The 11,803-nt window shown below is 50.2% G+C and overlaps 1 protein-coding gene across 2 annotated transcripts; it reads left to right on the top strand.

The window, feature by feature from the left end:
* Positions 1–476: 476 nt before the first annotated feature.
* On the top strand, positions 477–11,494 carry maml1 (mastermind-like transcriptional coactivator 1). 2 transcript variants are annotated; one of them, XM_081611954.1, is made up of 6 exons: positions 477–844; positions 2,126–2,405; positions 5,033–6,199; positions 8,021–8,245; positions 8,474–8,600; positions 9,244–11,494. In XM_081611954.1, the coding sequence occupies exons 2-6, from the start codon at positions 2,133–2,135 to the stop codon at positions 10,110–10,112; spliced, it is 2,661 nt and encodes an 886-aa protein (XP_081468080.1). In that variant the 5' UTR covers positions 477–844; positions 2,126–2,132; the 3' UTR covers positions 10,113–11,494. The 2 variants fall into 2 exon arrangements, with proteins under 2 accessions (XP_081468080.1, XP_081468079.1); XM_081611953.1 differs by having other exon boundaries at positions 1,930–2,405.
* The last annotated feature ends 309 nt before the right edge of the window (positions 11,495–11,803 follow it).

Raw genomic sequence — 11,803 nt, 5'->3', positions numbered from 1 at the left:
CTATTCGATACATATTTACTTAAATACAAATAGTGTAGCATTTTTATCAAATATAAACATTTACAAATTATTTTAAAAGTTGCTTATTAGCAGGAGAAAGTTCTTATGGGTTTCACAAATGAAAGAATACTGCTTTTAATTAATTATAAGAATACTGTTTTTAATTAATTACACCAGCACCTTTATAAATAATTAATATTTGAATTGTATATAATTTTAATGAAATAATTCACCAGTATTTTTCCATAGTAACATTTTCTGCTTTAGTATTTCAAAAATCTTCCAACATTAATGATATTTCTGCTAATTCAAGTCTGACAAGTGAATTTAATTTAAAATACACGCACTGGTTGCAGATCAGCTGCGCTCTGATTGGCTCTGCTGTTCGTCTGACGTCGACTGGAAATACTCGCCTCTGATTGGTTAGTCATAGCTGTGCGTGAGCTGAGAGGTGATGTCCGTTTTTGATTGGCTGCTTCGGCTGTCAGTCAGCAGTGAGGCGGGAGCAGGAACATTCCTCACTGATGGAAGAAAAGAGAAAGTTTCCAAGATGGCCGGACAGAGCTGCCTGTTCGCAGGGAAACAATAGAAGCAGGGAGGAGGGACGCGGTTAGCCTGTGCTGTGGCTCGCTCTGAATCGCTCATTCCCCGATTCGGGCTCGGTCACAGAGAAGGAGGAATATCCGCTGCGGTGATTCGAAGTCACTTAAAGTATGAGGATTTATTTAAATGTTTCAGGCCCGTCGACCCATAACACAGCGGCTAACGGCTACAGGGAGGCGGAGGATCAGCTGCTGTTCGCCGGACAGATGCTGTAGGGAGAGCCGACTGCTACGTTTTCACAGTAAGTGTGACAAACTTTACATTTTAAAATACAGTATTTAGAAAAGTGAAAGCCGTAGATTTAATCATTCTATGAAACTGTTGTTTTAGAAGTTATAAGTTTGATTCACAGTTAGCTCACCATGGCGAAGTTGGCATCCGGTTGGTCGATTGAATAAAAGGCTAGTTCACAGTCTTAAAGGAATCTCGTATAGTTTTAGTTGCATCTAGTTTAGAATTAACACTACATTTAAGGGCCAAACCTGAATAAAGCCTTACTGTATTCATAAAAAAAACATATTACGTAATTTATAAAACGTTTCTGGTGTTAATAAGAGAATAATAAGCTATTTGAAGCCGTTTTAATCATATTAGATTGGATCCTGCTTTAAGGCCACTGTCTTTAAGTGGCTTAGTATGAACTAAATTATTCTACACTGAAAGACATTTTACTTAAAACTATTTTTGTGATCCATCGAGATTTGATTTATTTTGGTGAGTTTACACAGTTGAATAAAATTTTCTTTAAATACAAATAGTTGTAAACCGTTGGCTTGAAGCTATTTGTGGTAATTCAGTCCAGATCCGGTCACTGTATGTTCTGGATTTCGACCTGTAGCGTGTTGAGATTGTCAGAGTCCCTAAAAACTGTGAAGTAGTCCTTTACTCGAATCGGAAGCCAACTTCAGCCTCCTAGCTCCTATTCGCTAAACAAAGCTAACTCCCGACTCAAAATAAAAGTTTGGGCTAAGTTGGAGAGCGGTACTGTGGCTCCCAGCGGGTGGAAAACCACCTCCAACACGGAACCCGGCGTCCGGGCCGAGGCTGCTGGTTCCCGGGTCTAAAACACACCGAGTTTGTGTGAGTTTTCCGAATATTTGGCTCTGATTTGGAGTGCAGGAATGTGCTAAGTTTGAGTAGCTGGTCGGGAGTTAGTTTGGTGTTTGTTTTGGAGATGTTTTTATCCAGAAAGCAGCAGGTTTTAGATGCCATTAAAGCGACTGTGGCTCCAGTAGCTCAGCCAGTTAAATGAGCTGATGTTTAGCGTCTGAAATGAGGAGGCTGAACGGTGTTTTACCCAGAAACCTGACTTTTCCTCTCCGGCAGTGAGTGCCGCTGCGACTGAAGGCCGTTAGAGACAAAGGTCGCCTCCATGGAGCCAGGACAGGAGTCTTTGTAAAGGGCCAGGGGGGTGTATAGACGCCCAGAGTGACATAATCTGCATTTTATGGACGAAACCTGAGGCGGGAGTTCACTGCAGGTCTTTATTGATGATGGCGGATTTTGTTACACCGCGACACAGCGCGGTGATGGAGCGGCTCCGCCGGAGGATCGAACTCTTCCGGCAGCATCACAACAACTGCGAAACCCGCTACGACGGCGCCACGCCGGAGCGGCTGGAGCTGGACCGGCAGCACACCATCAGCCTGCACCAGCGGCTGCTGCAGAACAAGGCCAAGCGGGCCAGCAAGCACCGGCAGCCGCAGCCCAGCGCGGAGCAGGACGCCCAGCGGGCGCCGGGTGTCGGCGCGGAGGGCGGCGGGACGGCGGCGGAGCAGAGCCGGAACACAACCCGGCAGGTGGTGAGTCCCATCCACACGCTGCTGGGGCGCCAAGGGGGAAGGTAATCACACCCTCAGAGAGCCGGGCCACAGCTCGGTTCTGGTTCCTGGACATCTGGGGTTACAAGTCAGAGGAAGTCTTACTGGGATGGGACTGGACCACCCTGACATCACACCATACTGGTTCTGGTTATTGTCATGTGCTGGATTATCAATCAATTAACCAATCAGTCGAGGCAGTTTAAAGAGCTTTGCATCACACAAACATAAAGTCATAAAAACATCATACAGTCACCAATTTGAGAAACCAGAAACCAACGTTACACATCAGCCATGTTGGTCAGGGCTCCTTTTACTGTGAACCAGAAGCAGCTGGATTTTACTTCAAGTCAAACTCGAGGCCCGGGGGCCAAATCTGGCCCGCTGTAGCTTTTTATGTGGCCCTCTATAATCCAAATTACGTCAATTAGTCCCTGCAGTTTTATTTTATTTTATTTTTTATCTGCAAAATTCACACAAAATCGACGAATCACCACGTCACCTTTTCTGATTTTACTGCAGATTTTTCTCAAAATTGATCAATGACATTGGGTTTTTGATAAATTTGATAAGGTTACATTAATGCAAATATCGTAAAAATCCTTAGAAATATTTATAAATTAGCACCACAACATCTGTGTTTTTGATTGTAAAAAACAGTCCTGGAGGACTCAATCAATATTATTTAAGAAGCACAAAATGAAACTGAGTTTGACGCTGTAAGTTGAGAAACTGCTGCTGCAAGTGAACTGAATGAACCGTTGGTGAACTGAACGAATCGTTGGTGAACTGAACGAATCATTGGTGAACTGAACGAATCATTGGTGAACTGAACGAATCATTGGTGAACTGAACGAATCGTTGGTGAACTGAACGAACCGTTGGTGAACTGAACGAATCGTTGGTGAACTGAACGAATCGTTGGTGAACTGAACGAACCGTTGGTGAACTGAACGAATCGTTGGTGAACTGAACGAACTGTTGGTGAACTGAACGAATCGTTGGTGAACTGAACGAACCGTTGGTGAACTGAATGAATCGTTGGTGAACTGAACGAACCGTTGGTGAACTGAACGAACCGTTGGTGAACTGAATGAATCGTTGGTGAACTGAATGAATCGTTGGTGAACTGAACGAACCGTTGGTGAACTGAATGAATCGTTGGTGAACTGAACGAACCGTTGGTGAACTGAATGAATCGTTGGTGAACTGAACGAACTGTTGGTGAACTGAATGAATCGTTGGTGAACTGAACGAACCGTTGGTGAACTGAATGAATCGTTGGTGAACTGAACGAACCGTTGGTGAACTGAACGAACCGTTGGTGAACTGAATGAATCGTTGGTGAACTGAACGAACTGTTGGTGAACTGAATGAATCGTTGGTGAACTGAATGAATCGTTGGTGAACTGAATGAATCGTTGGTGAACTGAATGAATCGTTGGTGAACTGAACGAACCGTTGGTGAACTGAACCGTTCGCTGCTCCTGGATTGGACTCGTTTTCAGGCTCTTTGGTGTGACGACCTTAAAGACGGGATCACCATGGCAACGGTCCCCAGCAGGTCCTGATGCTCGGTTCTGATTAATTTAGCAGAAATTCTTTTCTCTTTTTCCTGCGTTGTCGTTTCTGCTACTGATTCAATCCGACAGCAACCATGAACAGTTTGACCCCAAAGATTTGTGGCATTTCCTGCTGCGAACGTATCAGATCCACCCGGAGACTCGTTACCAGGTCCTCCTCCTGCTCTTCCTCCTCCTCCTCCTCGTCCTCCTCCTCGTCCTCCTCCTCCTCCTCCTCGTCCTCCTCCTCGTCCTCGTCCTCGTCCTCCTCCTCGTCCTCTTCCTCCTCCTCCTCCTCCTCCTCCTGCTCAGTCAGAGCAGACAGTAGTTCATTACCAACATCTAAACTCCAGTTCAGAAACTGATTTTAATCGATTTATTACTTTGTTTCTGCAGGAGCTGCATTTGAAAATGACTCTTTATTTACAAACGAGAAAAACAATGAAAACAGTTTGAATGTATTTTTATGGAAAGCTTCTGTTTATATCTGATCAAAGTTTATGAAGAAAAATAAATAAAACCTGAGATGTCAGACATTGACATACATGGAAAAACTTTATATCGCAGCAGAAAAACCACCACAGGAGGATGAATTTACTTTAAAAGGATTAAAAACATTGATGGAAACGTGACTAATAATCGCTTCCTCTGTTTAAGGATTGGAAGCTCATGTTGAAGTGATTTAATTATTATTTTGCTGTAAATGTGTTTGAGTGTAAAACTTCCTGGTGATGAAACTAAAGGAATCTGAATCCGTCCAGCGCTGAGATGTCCCACATTCCTCAAACGCTTCACGTCTGCAGCTCGGCTGCCTTCCAGCTCTGACTCTGAATGTTTCCCGTTTTCCTATTGTACTACATTTAAAATTTATTTTTCACCAGTTTAAATAATTAAATATAAATAATTTATTTGCATGTTTTAACGTTTTTCTGTTATTTTAGCATTAGATTATTCTGATAATCCAGATAAATGCAGATTTATAATCATTATTATTGATGATTCCCACTGTGATGATGCGTCTCCCCCCTCCCCCTCCTGTTGCTGCAGCTTCATGACGTGGTGAAGAGGAAGCTGGAGGGCGGCGGCTCCCCTCTGAGTAACGGCGTGTGTGACGGCCTGCCGGCCAATAAGAAGGCCTGCCTGGAGAACGGCGCCGGCCCGGACGCCAAGCCGGGCCTGACGGACCGGGCCGCCAACGGGCCGCGCAGGGCCGAGCCGCCGGACCCGGAGCCCGACTTCCACCAGAAGGAGATGAAGCAGGAGCCGGAGGACATCCTCCCCATCATGCCGCCGTCGGTCGCCGGGGGCAACGGGCTCTTCCTGGACCTGAACCTGAACGAGCAGGAGTGGAAGGAGCTGATGGAGGAGCTGAACTGCTCCGTCCCCATCGAGGACATCCAGGACATCCTCAACTACAGCTTCGAGGACCGCAAGGAGCCGCTGGGGGGCCCCGGGGCCGCCCCCGCCCCGCCGCCCGCCGGCCCCCCGCCGCCCGACCTGTCCAGCATAAAGGCAGAGTTTTCGCCGCCGCCCGCCGCCTTCGAGCCGGACTCCCGCAACGGCTCCCCGCGCCTCAGGGCCGGCTCCACGGGGGCCCCGTCCCTCCCCGCCGGCTCCCCCGCCGCCTCGGGCCCCGCCCCCTCCCCGGCCCCGCCCCCCCGCCCGCTGCAGCTGCTGCCCCCCCAAAAGGACCTGTCCCCCGCCCAGCAGCTGCAGCAGCTGGCCGCCCAGCAGAGGGCGCAGCACATCCAGGGCAAGATGCACAAACCACCACCGGGGGCCAAGTTCCACGGCCAGGGGCCTCACGGCGCCCCCACCTGGACGCAGATGGCCAACAGCTCCCAGAGCCCCGCCCTCTACCCCTCCGACTTCACCCCCGCCGCCCAGAAGCAGCTGCTGCTGCCCGCCCCGCCCGCCAAGGGCTCCCCGAAGGCTGGGGCCGGCGGCTACCTGCCGGGGCCCGCCGGGGCCCCTGCCATGCTCCCGCACCTGTCCTCTGGGCCCCCGCTGAGCCACCCGGCCGCACAGAGCTCCGCCACCGTCCTCAACTACAAGAACACCATCCCTCTGTCGCACTACGAAGCCGGCCCCGGGGGGCCCGGGCCCCCGAGGGCCCCCGGCGGCCAGGGCCAGGACAAGGCGGCCCTGCTGAACCTGCTGAGGCAGCAGAAGCAGAGCAGCATGAGCTTCAGGCCGCACCTCACACACCCACAGGTAGGACACACAGCGCGGCGCCGGGCCAGCTGCTGCACGCGCGGCGACTCTCTCCGGCCCTGTCGGCCGTTGAAGGGCCGGTGGAGGGGCCCGGCTGGGCGATGGGCTTTAACATGTTTCTGTCGGTCAGAGTGGAGCCCGGCCCCAGGCCTGGCACCATAAATAATTTACTGAGCGATTAATTGTCTCAAACATTTATTGCGATAAACGGTAATATTGTTTAAAGATGAATTTAAACTGATTTAATGGAAATTACATAATAATGCAAACAAAATCCTGCAAAAATAAATGCGCTTTATTTTGAAAAAACACTAAACACTTAAACTGGTAAACAAAAATAAAATGTACTCTCAGTCTCCATTAACAAAAAATGAATAAAAACATAAAACCAGAAGAGTTCAGATGATCTGGACATGAAGCTGCCCGGCCGTCATCAGTAGAGGGAGAAACGGCACATCGACCACCTGGTGCAGCTCTTCACTCCTCCCACTTCACGCTGTGACCCCGATTTTCCCCGCATGACCATCCTAAACGTCTGACGGGGTCCAGTCGGTGGAGCCGCTCTGATCCAAAGCAGCGTTTTCCCTGACGGGGAGCCAGAAGCAGCCTGTTGACAGGTGGCCAATCAGAAAGCACGGAGGAGAATCCCAACCAGCTGACACGGCGCAACACAAAGTCCAGTGAACATCAGAGATGATATGTGGAAACAACATCAATGTTTATTCAACGTTTCGTGTAAAGAATATAGAAATAACAAGAGGAGGAGTTGGAGCCAAATTACTACCGTAGTTAATGAACCCGGTTAGTTTTCAGCTGTTCTTTAACGTGACATAAATAAGTTATAATGATTTTATTCAGTCAGGACTTTAGCTGAGCCACATCATCACAGGTAGATTCTAGTAAAGCTTTGATTAATGCCTGGTTTAAATCAGTTAACTGGACTTGTAGCCATTATTTAGTGCCCATGTGGCTGGACACCACACGGCACGACGAACCCGATCCAACCGTTATAGATTTCTGTCAGGTTTAGAAAATGGGCCGACAGTTCTGAGATGGTGTGATGTGAGGTGGACATTAGACTGAGGAGGGGAGGGTCAGTGGAGAGACAGGAGCCTTTTTCATTCAGCGTCAAGAGAAAGAAAAAAAGGCAGAAAGAGACGATAAACCGATAATTAAAATGAGGTCGATAGGTTTCATTTATCGTGCGATTATTGATTTATCGTTTATCGCGACAGGTCTACCCAGGCGGCCATCTTGTTTTACAGCTTCTGTTAACACTGAATCCAGGCTGAGGTTCAGTCTGGCCGCGTCAGAACCGCCGCATCAGAACCGCCGCGTCAGAACCGCCGCATCAGAACCGCCGCGTCGTCGTAACTGAACCGTCCAGCAACAACGAACCTTAACCAAGATTCTGTTTCGGTTTTGGGTCTTAAAGAGACAGCGCCTCATTTAGCGTTTCAGCCAGCTGACCAGGAGAGAGCAGCAACGGGTGGGGGAGGGGCTGGAGGAGGCTTTTCATCCAGAACTAGCTGACTTGGGTCAGATTCAGACCGTGCTGTAGCGCCACCTTCAGGCCAGAGCTCTGAACCAGCTGAGGATACAATGAGCCAGAACCGATCCAGGACCGCCCTCATAGAACCGGGACTTGAACCCGTTTTATTGGATTTTTACAGCTTCTGGTTCTGAACTCGGATCAACAGGGACCGGCTGCGATCCTTCAGTTTGATTAAAAGAATAACTGAATTATTACTGGTTGGTTCTGGTTCTGGTCGGTTCTGGTTCTGCTGCAGCAGACCTGAATCCGTCTCCTTTCTGCCGCAGGATCAGAACTTCTCGGCTCCTCCTCACGTTTCCGGTCCGGCCAACTCCATGACCTCCGGCCCCGGGAACAACGTCATGGCGGGGCAGGCGCCCAACGCCATGGCGGGTAACCATGGCAACGCGGCCTTCCTGAGAGACCCGATGGCGGCGCTGAAGCAGCAGCAGATGCTGGAGCAGCAGAAGAAGCAGCAGCAGTTCATGCAGCGGCAGCTGCTGGCCGAACAGGTACGACTCACCTGCAGGACAGCAGGGGGCGCCGCTGGCCGTCTGCAGCCTGGAGGGTCAAAGGTCATCTGGTGGAAGTGCATCACTCCACCAGATGACATAAAAAACTTATTTTAAAAAATGTGAAATGAATGAAAAATTACATTCATAAAATTAAATTTAAAAATTAAAGAATTTTTTCCAGTTGAATTTAAGAATAAAATCATAAAAATGTATAAAATGATGCAGGAGAAGCAGCGCCAGGACCAGCAGCTGCAGCGACACCTGACCCGACCGCCGCCGCAGTACCAGGACCAGCCGGGTCCAGCTGCCGGCCAGAACCCGTTTCCCCAGCAGAACGTCGGGCCGTTCACAGGTAGAACCGCTCAGTCGGACCCGGAAGGCCGGTACCAGCAGAACTCAGTTGAACAAGGAACTGGAGGACCAGAACCTGAGCCGGTCCAGAACCAGAACCTGTCCTCAGCAGGCCTGGTGATTCTGCTGCTTTTATCTTTTATTTTTAAAGGCAAATGACTTTAAATGAAACCTGTTGGTGTCAGCAGTTCATCAGCTCCGCCACCGTGAGGCGCTGCTGCGTCTGTTCTGGATCAGAGCTCATAAAGGATCTGTTGGTTCTGCGGCTCCAGACATTCAGCAGCTCAAAGTTTATTTTAAAACTTTAATGGCTGCAACAGGTTATTAGAGGAACGGCTGAGTCGGTCCGTTCCTCGGCTGCAGGTTGCCGAGCAACGAACCGACTCGCATCAACCGGAAGACGATTGGTTAAAAACCCGGCCTACTAGGCTCCACGTTGAGGAGACGGTTCGGGTCTCTGCTGCTCCGGTAGTTTCAGAATCTGTCCGGTCCGGATTGGTTCCTCACTGAGCCTCCCAGAACCGGACCGGATCTGGTCTCGGAACCAGAACAGTTTGGATCAGAATTTACTTCCTGATCCTTTTTACAGAAACTGTAAAATATTTGGTTAAAAACTGAATTTTTTTTTTGCTTGTTTTTCTCAGGTTCCTCTCAGCCAATCAGCAACATGGGCTCCATGGGAAGCCCCGCCCCCGGCGCCCGCATGTTTCCCCAGAACCAGGGCATGATGGGAATGAGCATGGCGCAGGGGGCGGGGCCCGGCGGCAGCGTGGCCGCGCCTCCTGCGGCCAGTCAGGGCGACATCAGCCTGCCGTCTTGTGGAGGGGGCGGAGCCAGCGTGGACTCGCTGTACGGCGGCATGACCCTTCACCCCGGCCAGCAGCGCCAGCCGCTGGGCCCCATGGGCGCCCCCTACAGGCAGCTACCGCAGCAGCAGCTGATCAAGCCGCCCGGCGCCGCCATGCTGAAGCAGCAGCAGCTGACCGCCACGCGCATGCAGGCGGGCGGGATGGGCGGAGCCATGGCGGGCGGCGCCTGGCAGCAGCAGCCGGCCGGCGCCGCCGCGCTGCACGCCAACGCCTTCGCCGCTAACGCCTTCCACATGCAGCAGCCACGCATTCCCAAAATGGCCGTCGCCGGCTCCACCTCCTTCGGTGGGCGCGCCGTGCCGGGCCTCAACCAGCAGATGATGCAGACTAACATGGCCGCCCAGCAGAGGGCGCCGCCAGCCGCTCAGACTCAACATCAGCCAGCCAATCAGAGCGCTCCGGTGCTGCCGGACCTGGCGGCGTACGGACCGCCGCAGGCCGGCGGGCGCCAGGCGCTGCCGTGTAACCAAGGTTACCAGGTGAGCCGCGGCGGCGGGCAGCAGCAGCAGCAGCTGTCGTTCGGCTACAACGCGGCGGCGGGAAGCTTTGCCGCCGAGAGCGAGCTGGTCGACTCGCTGCTCAAGGGCCAGAGCACACAGGAGTGGATGGCCGACCTGGACGAGCTGCTGGCCGGACACACATAGGCCTGGTCCTGACCCGGTTCTGGTTCTGGTTCTGACAGGAAGTGGGCGGCCGTTTGCTTACAGGCTGACAGTCGGTTGGTTCTGACCTCTGAACTGAAACCAGCAGTGGAGCGATTCTCCTGGTAGAACCGGACTGGACCAGAACCGCCTCATCATCATCGTGTGACTCCAGCTCTTGACTGGACAAACAGGAAAACGGCATTAAAGGTTTAGATTACATCACTTCCTGTTCTCAGAGCCACGCCCCGTCTGGTTTACGTTTCAGTTTGGAAAAACCAACATGGAGGTCAGAGGTGTTCTGATGTCACAGCAGACGAACCAATCAGAGAGCAGAACCAGCCAGACTGTGGTTCTGCTCTCTGATTGGTTCATTCTGGTAACCAGTCAGACAGCAGGTCAATGTTTTGTTGGTTCTGATTGGAGAGCAGAACCGAACTTGTTCATTTTCCTTCCCATTGATCAGTTATTGGGTCTGAATCAGTTTCACGACGTATTTATTGATCCCTGCTGATGACATCATCGACTCGTCAGAACCATCCAGAACCCGACCCGGGTCTTTCACCAGGCGCCCCAGAAGTTTGATCCACTTCCTGTCCAACCCCAGCTCTGGTTCCCAGGTGTGTTGATGACATCATCACTGCGCTGCGGCCAGAGATACAGGAACCGTTCCCAGAATGACCTCCTGTTCCTGGATGTTGGCGCTTCCTGGTTCTGCCAGGCGTGTAAATCTGACGGAGTACTACTGAACCACTGGACTGCCCCCCGCCCCCGCCCCCGGCCCCCTGTGGCGGCCATCTTGTTCCTCCTCGGCCTCCAAGCTGAAGCTTCATTTTCATACTGTAGGGAAATTTATGGAAACAACAACAGTTGGTTCTGTGTATGCAAAGCTGCTCCTCTCTGGATGTTTCCGTGGCGATCACTCTGCATTAATGAAGCTCTGCAGGAAATGCAGCCTGAACCCCGAGTCCGGTCTGCCAGGCCGCAGATTATAATCTGACCTTCAGCGTCTAATCCAGCAGAAAAACCCAGTAATGTGTTAATCTGCTGCAGCTTCAGGTCAGGAAGTGAAGCGGTTCTGATCCAGATCGTAACGCTGGGACGGCCAACATCGCCTCGGGACGTTTTCTGACAGCGTGGGATTATCTACTGTACTGTTTCTGTGTGTGCGGTTGGGTTTGGCTCGGTTCTGCCGCCTCTGGGCCCAAACGGCTCTCTGTAAATGTCTATAAATATATTTTTGTTATGTAAACCTTTCCTAATGATCTGGAGAAGATAGAAGTTATTTTTATATATTGCAGCTGAATTTTGTAAGTATTTTATACTTTTGATATGGTTCTCTGTAAAGCAAGAGTATTATGTAAATATAGTTCTCTAGAAACAAATCTGCAGTTTGGTTTGGTTTTTATCTGGAAACATCGTCGTCATGATTCGGCTTTTTGAAAAGTAGAAAATAAAGTTTCATCCTTTGTCTCAAGGCCAGTCGAACATATTTTAAATATTTCTATGTTCACTTACTTTTTAACTCAGTTTCACATTATTTCAGCAACCAAAATGCATTTGTTAAAGTTTTTCACTGAAATATGAGGAGCCACAAGAAAAACGTCTACCATTATTAAAATAGGGATTAATGTTGATGCTTTTAATTTGAAATATAACCGAGAGTTTTTGTTAAATGGATCCGCGATTGTTGA

This window comes from Poecilia reticulata, chromosome 10, assembly GCF_904066995.2.
Source record: "Poecilia reticulata chromosome 10, P_reticulata-male-v2, whole genome shotgun sequence".
Lineage (NCBI taxonomy): Eukaryota > Metazoa > Chordata > Actinopteri > Cyprinodontiformes > Poeciliidae > Poecilia > Poecilia reticulata.
Note: the sequence above shows the minus strand (reverse complement) of the source record. Positions and strands in the feature narration are given on the sequence as shown.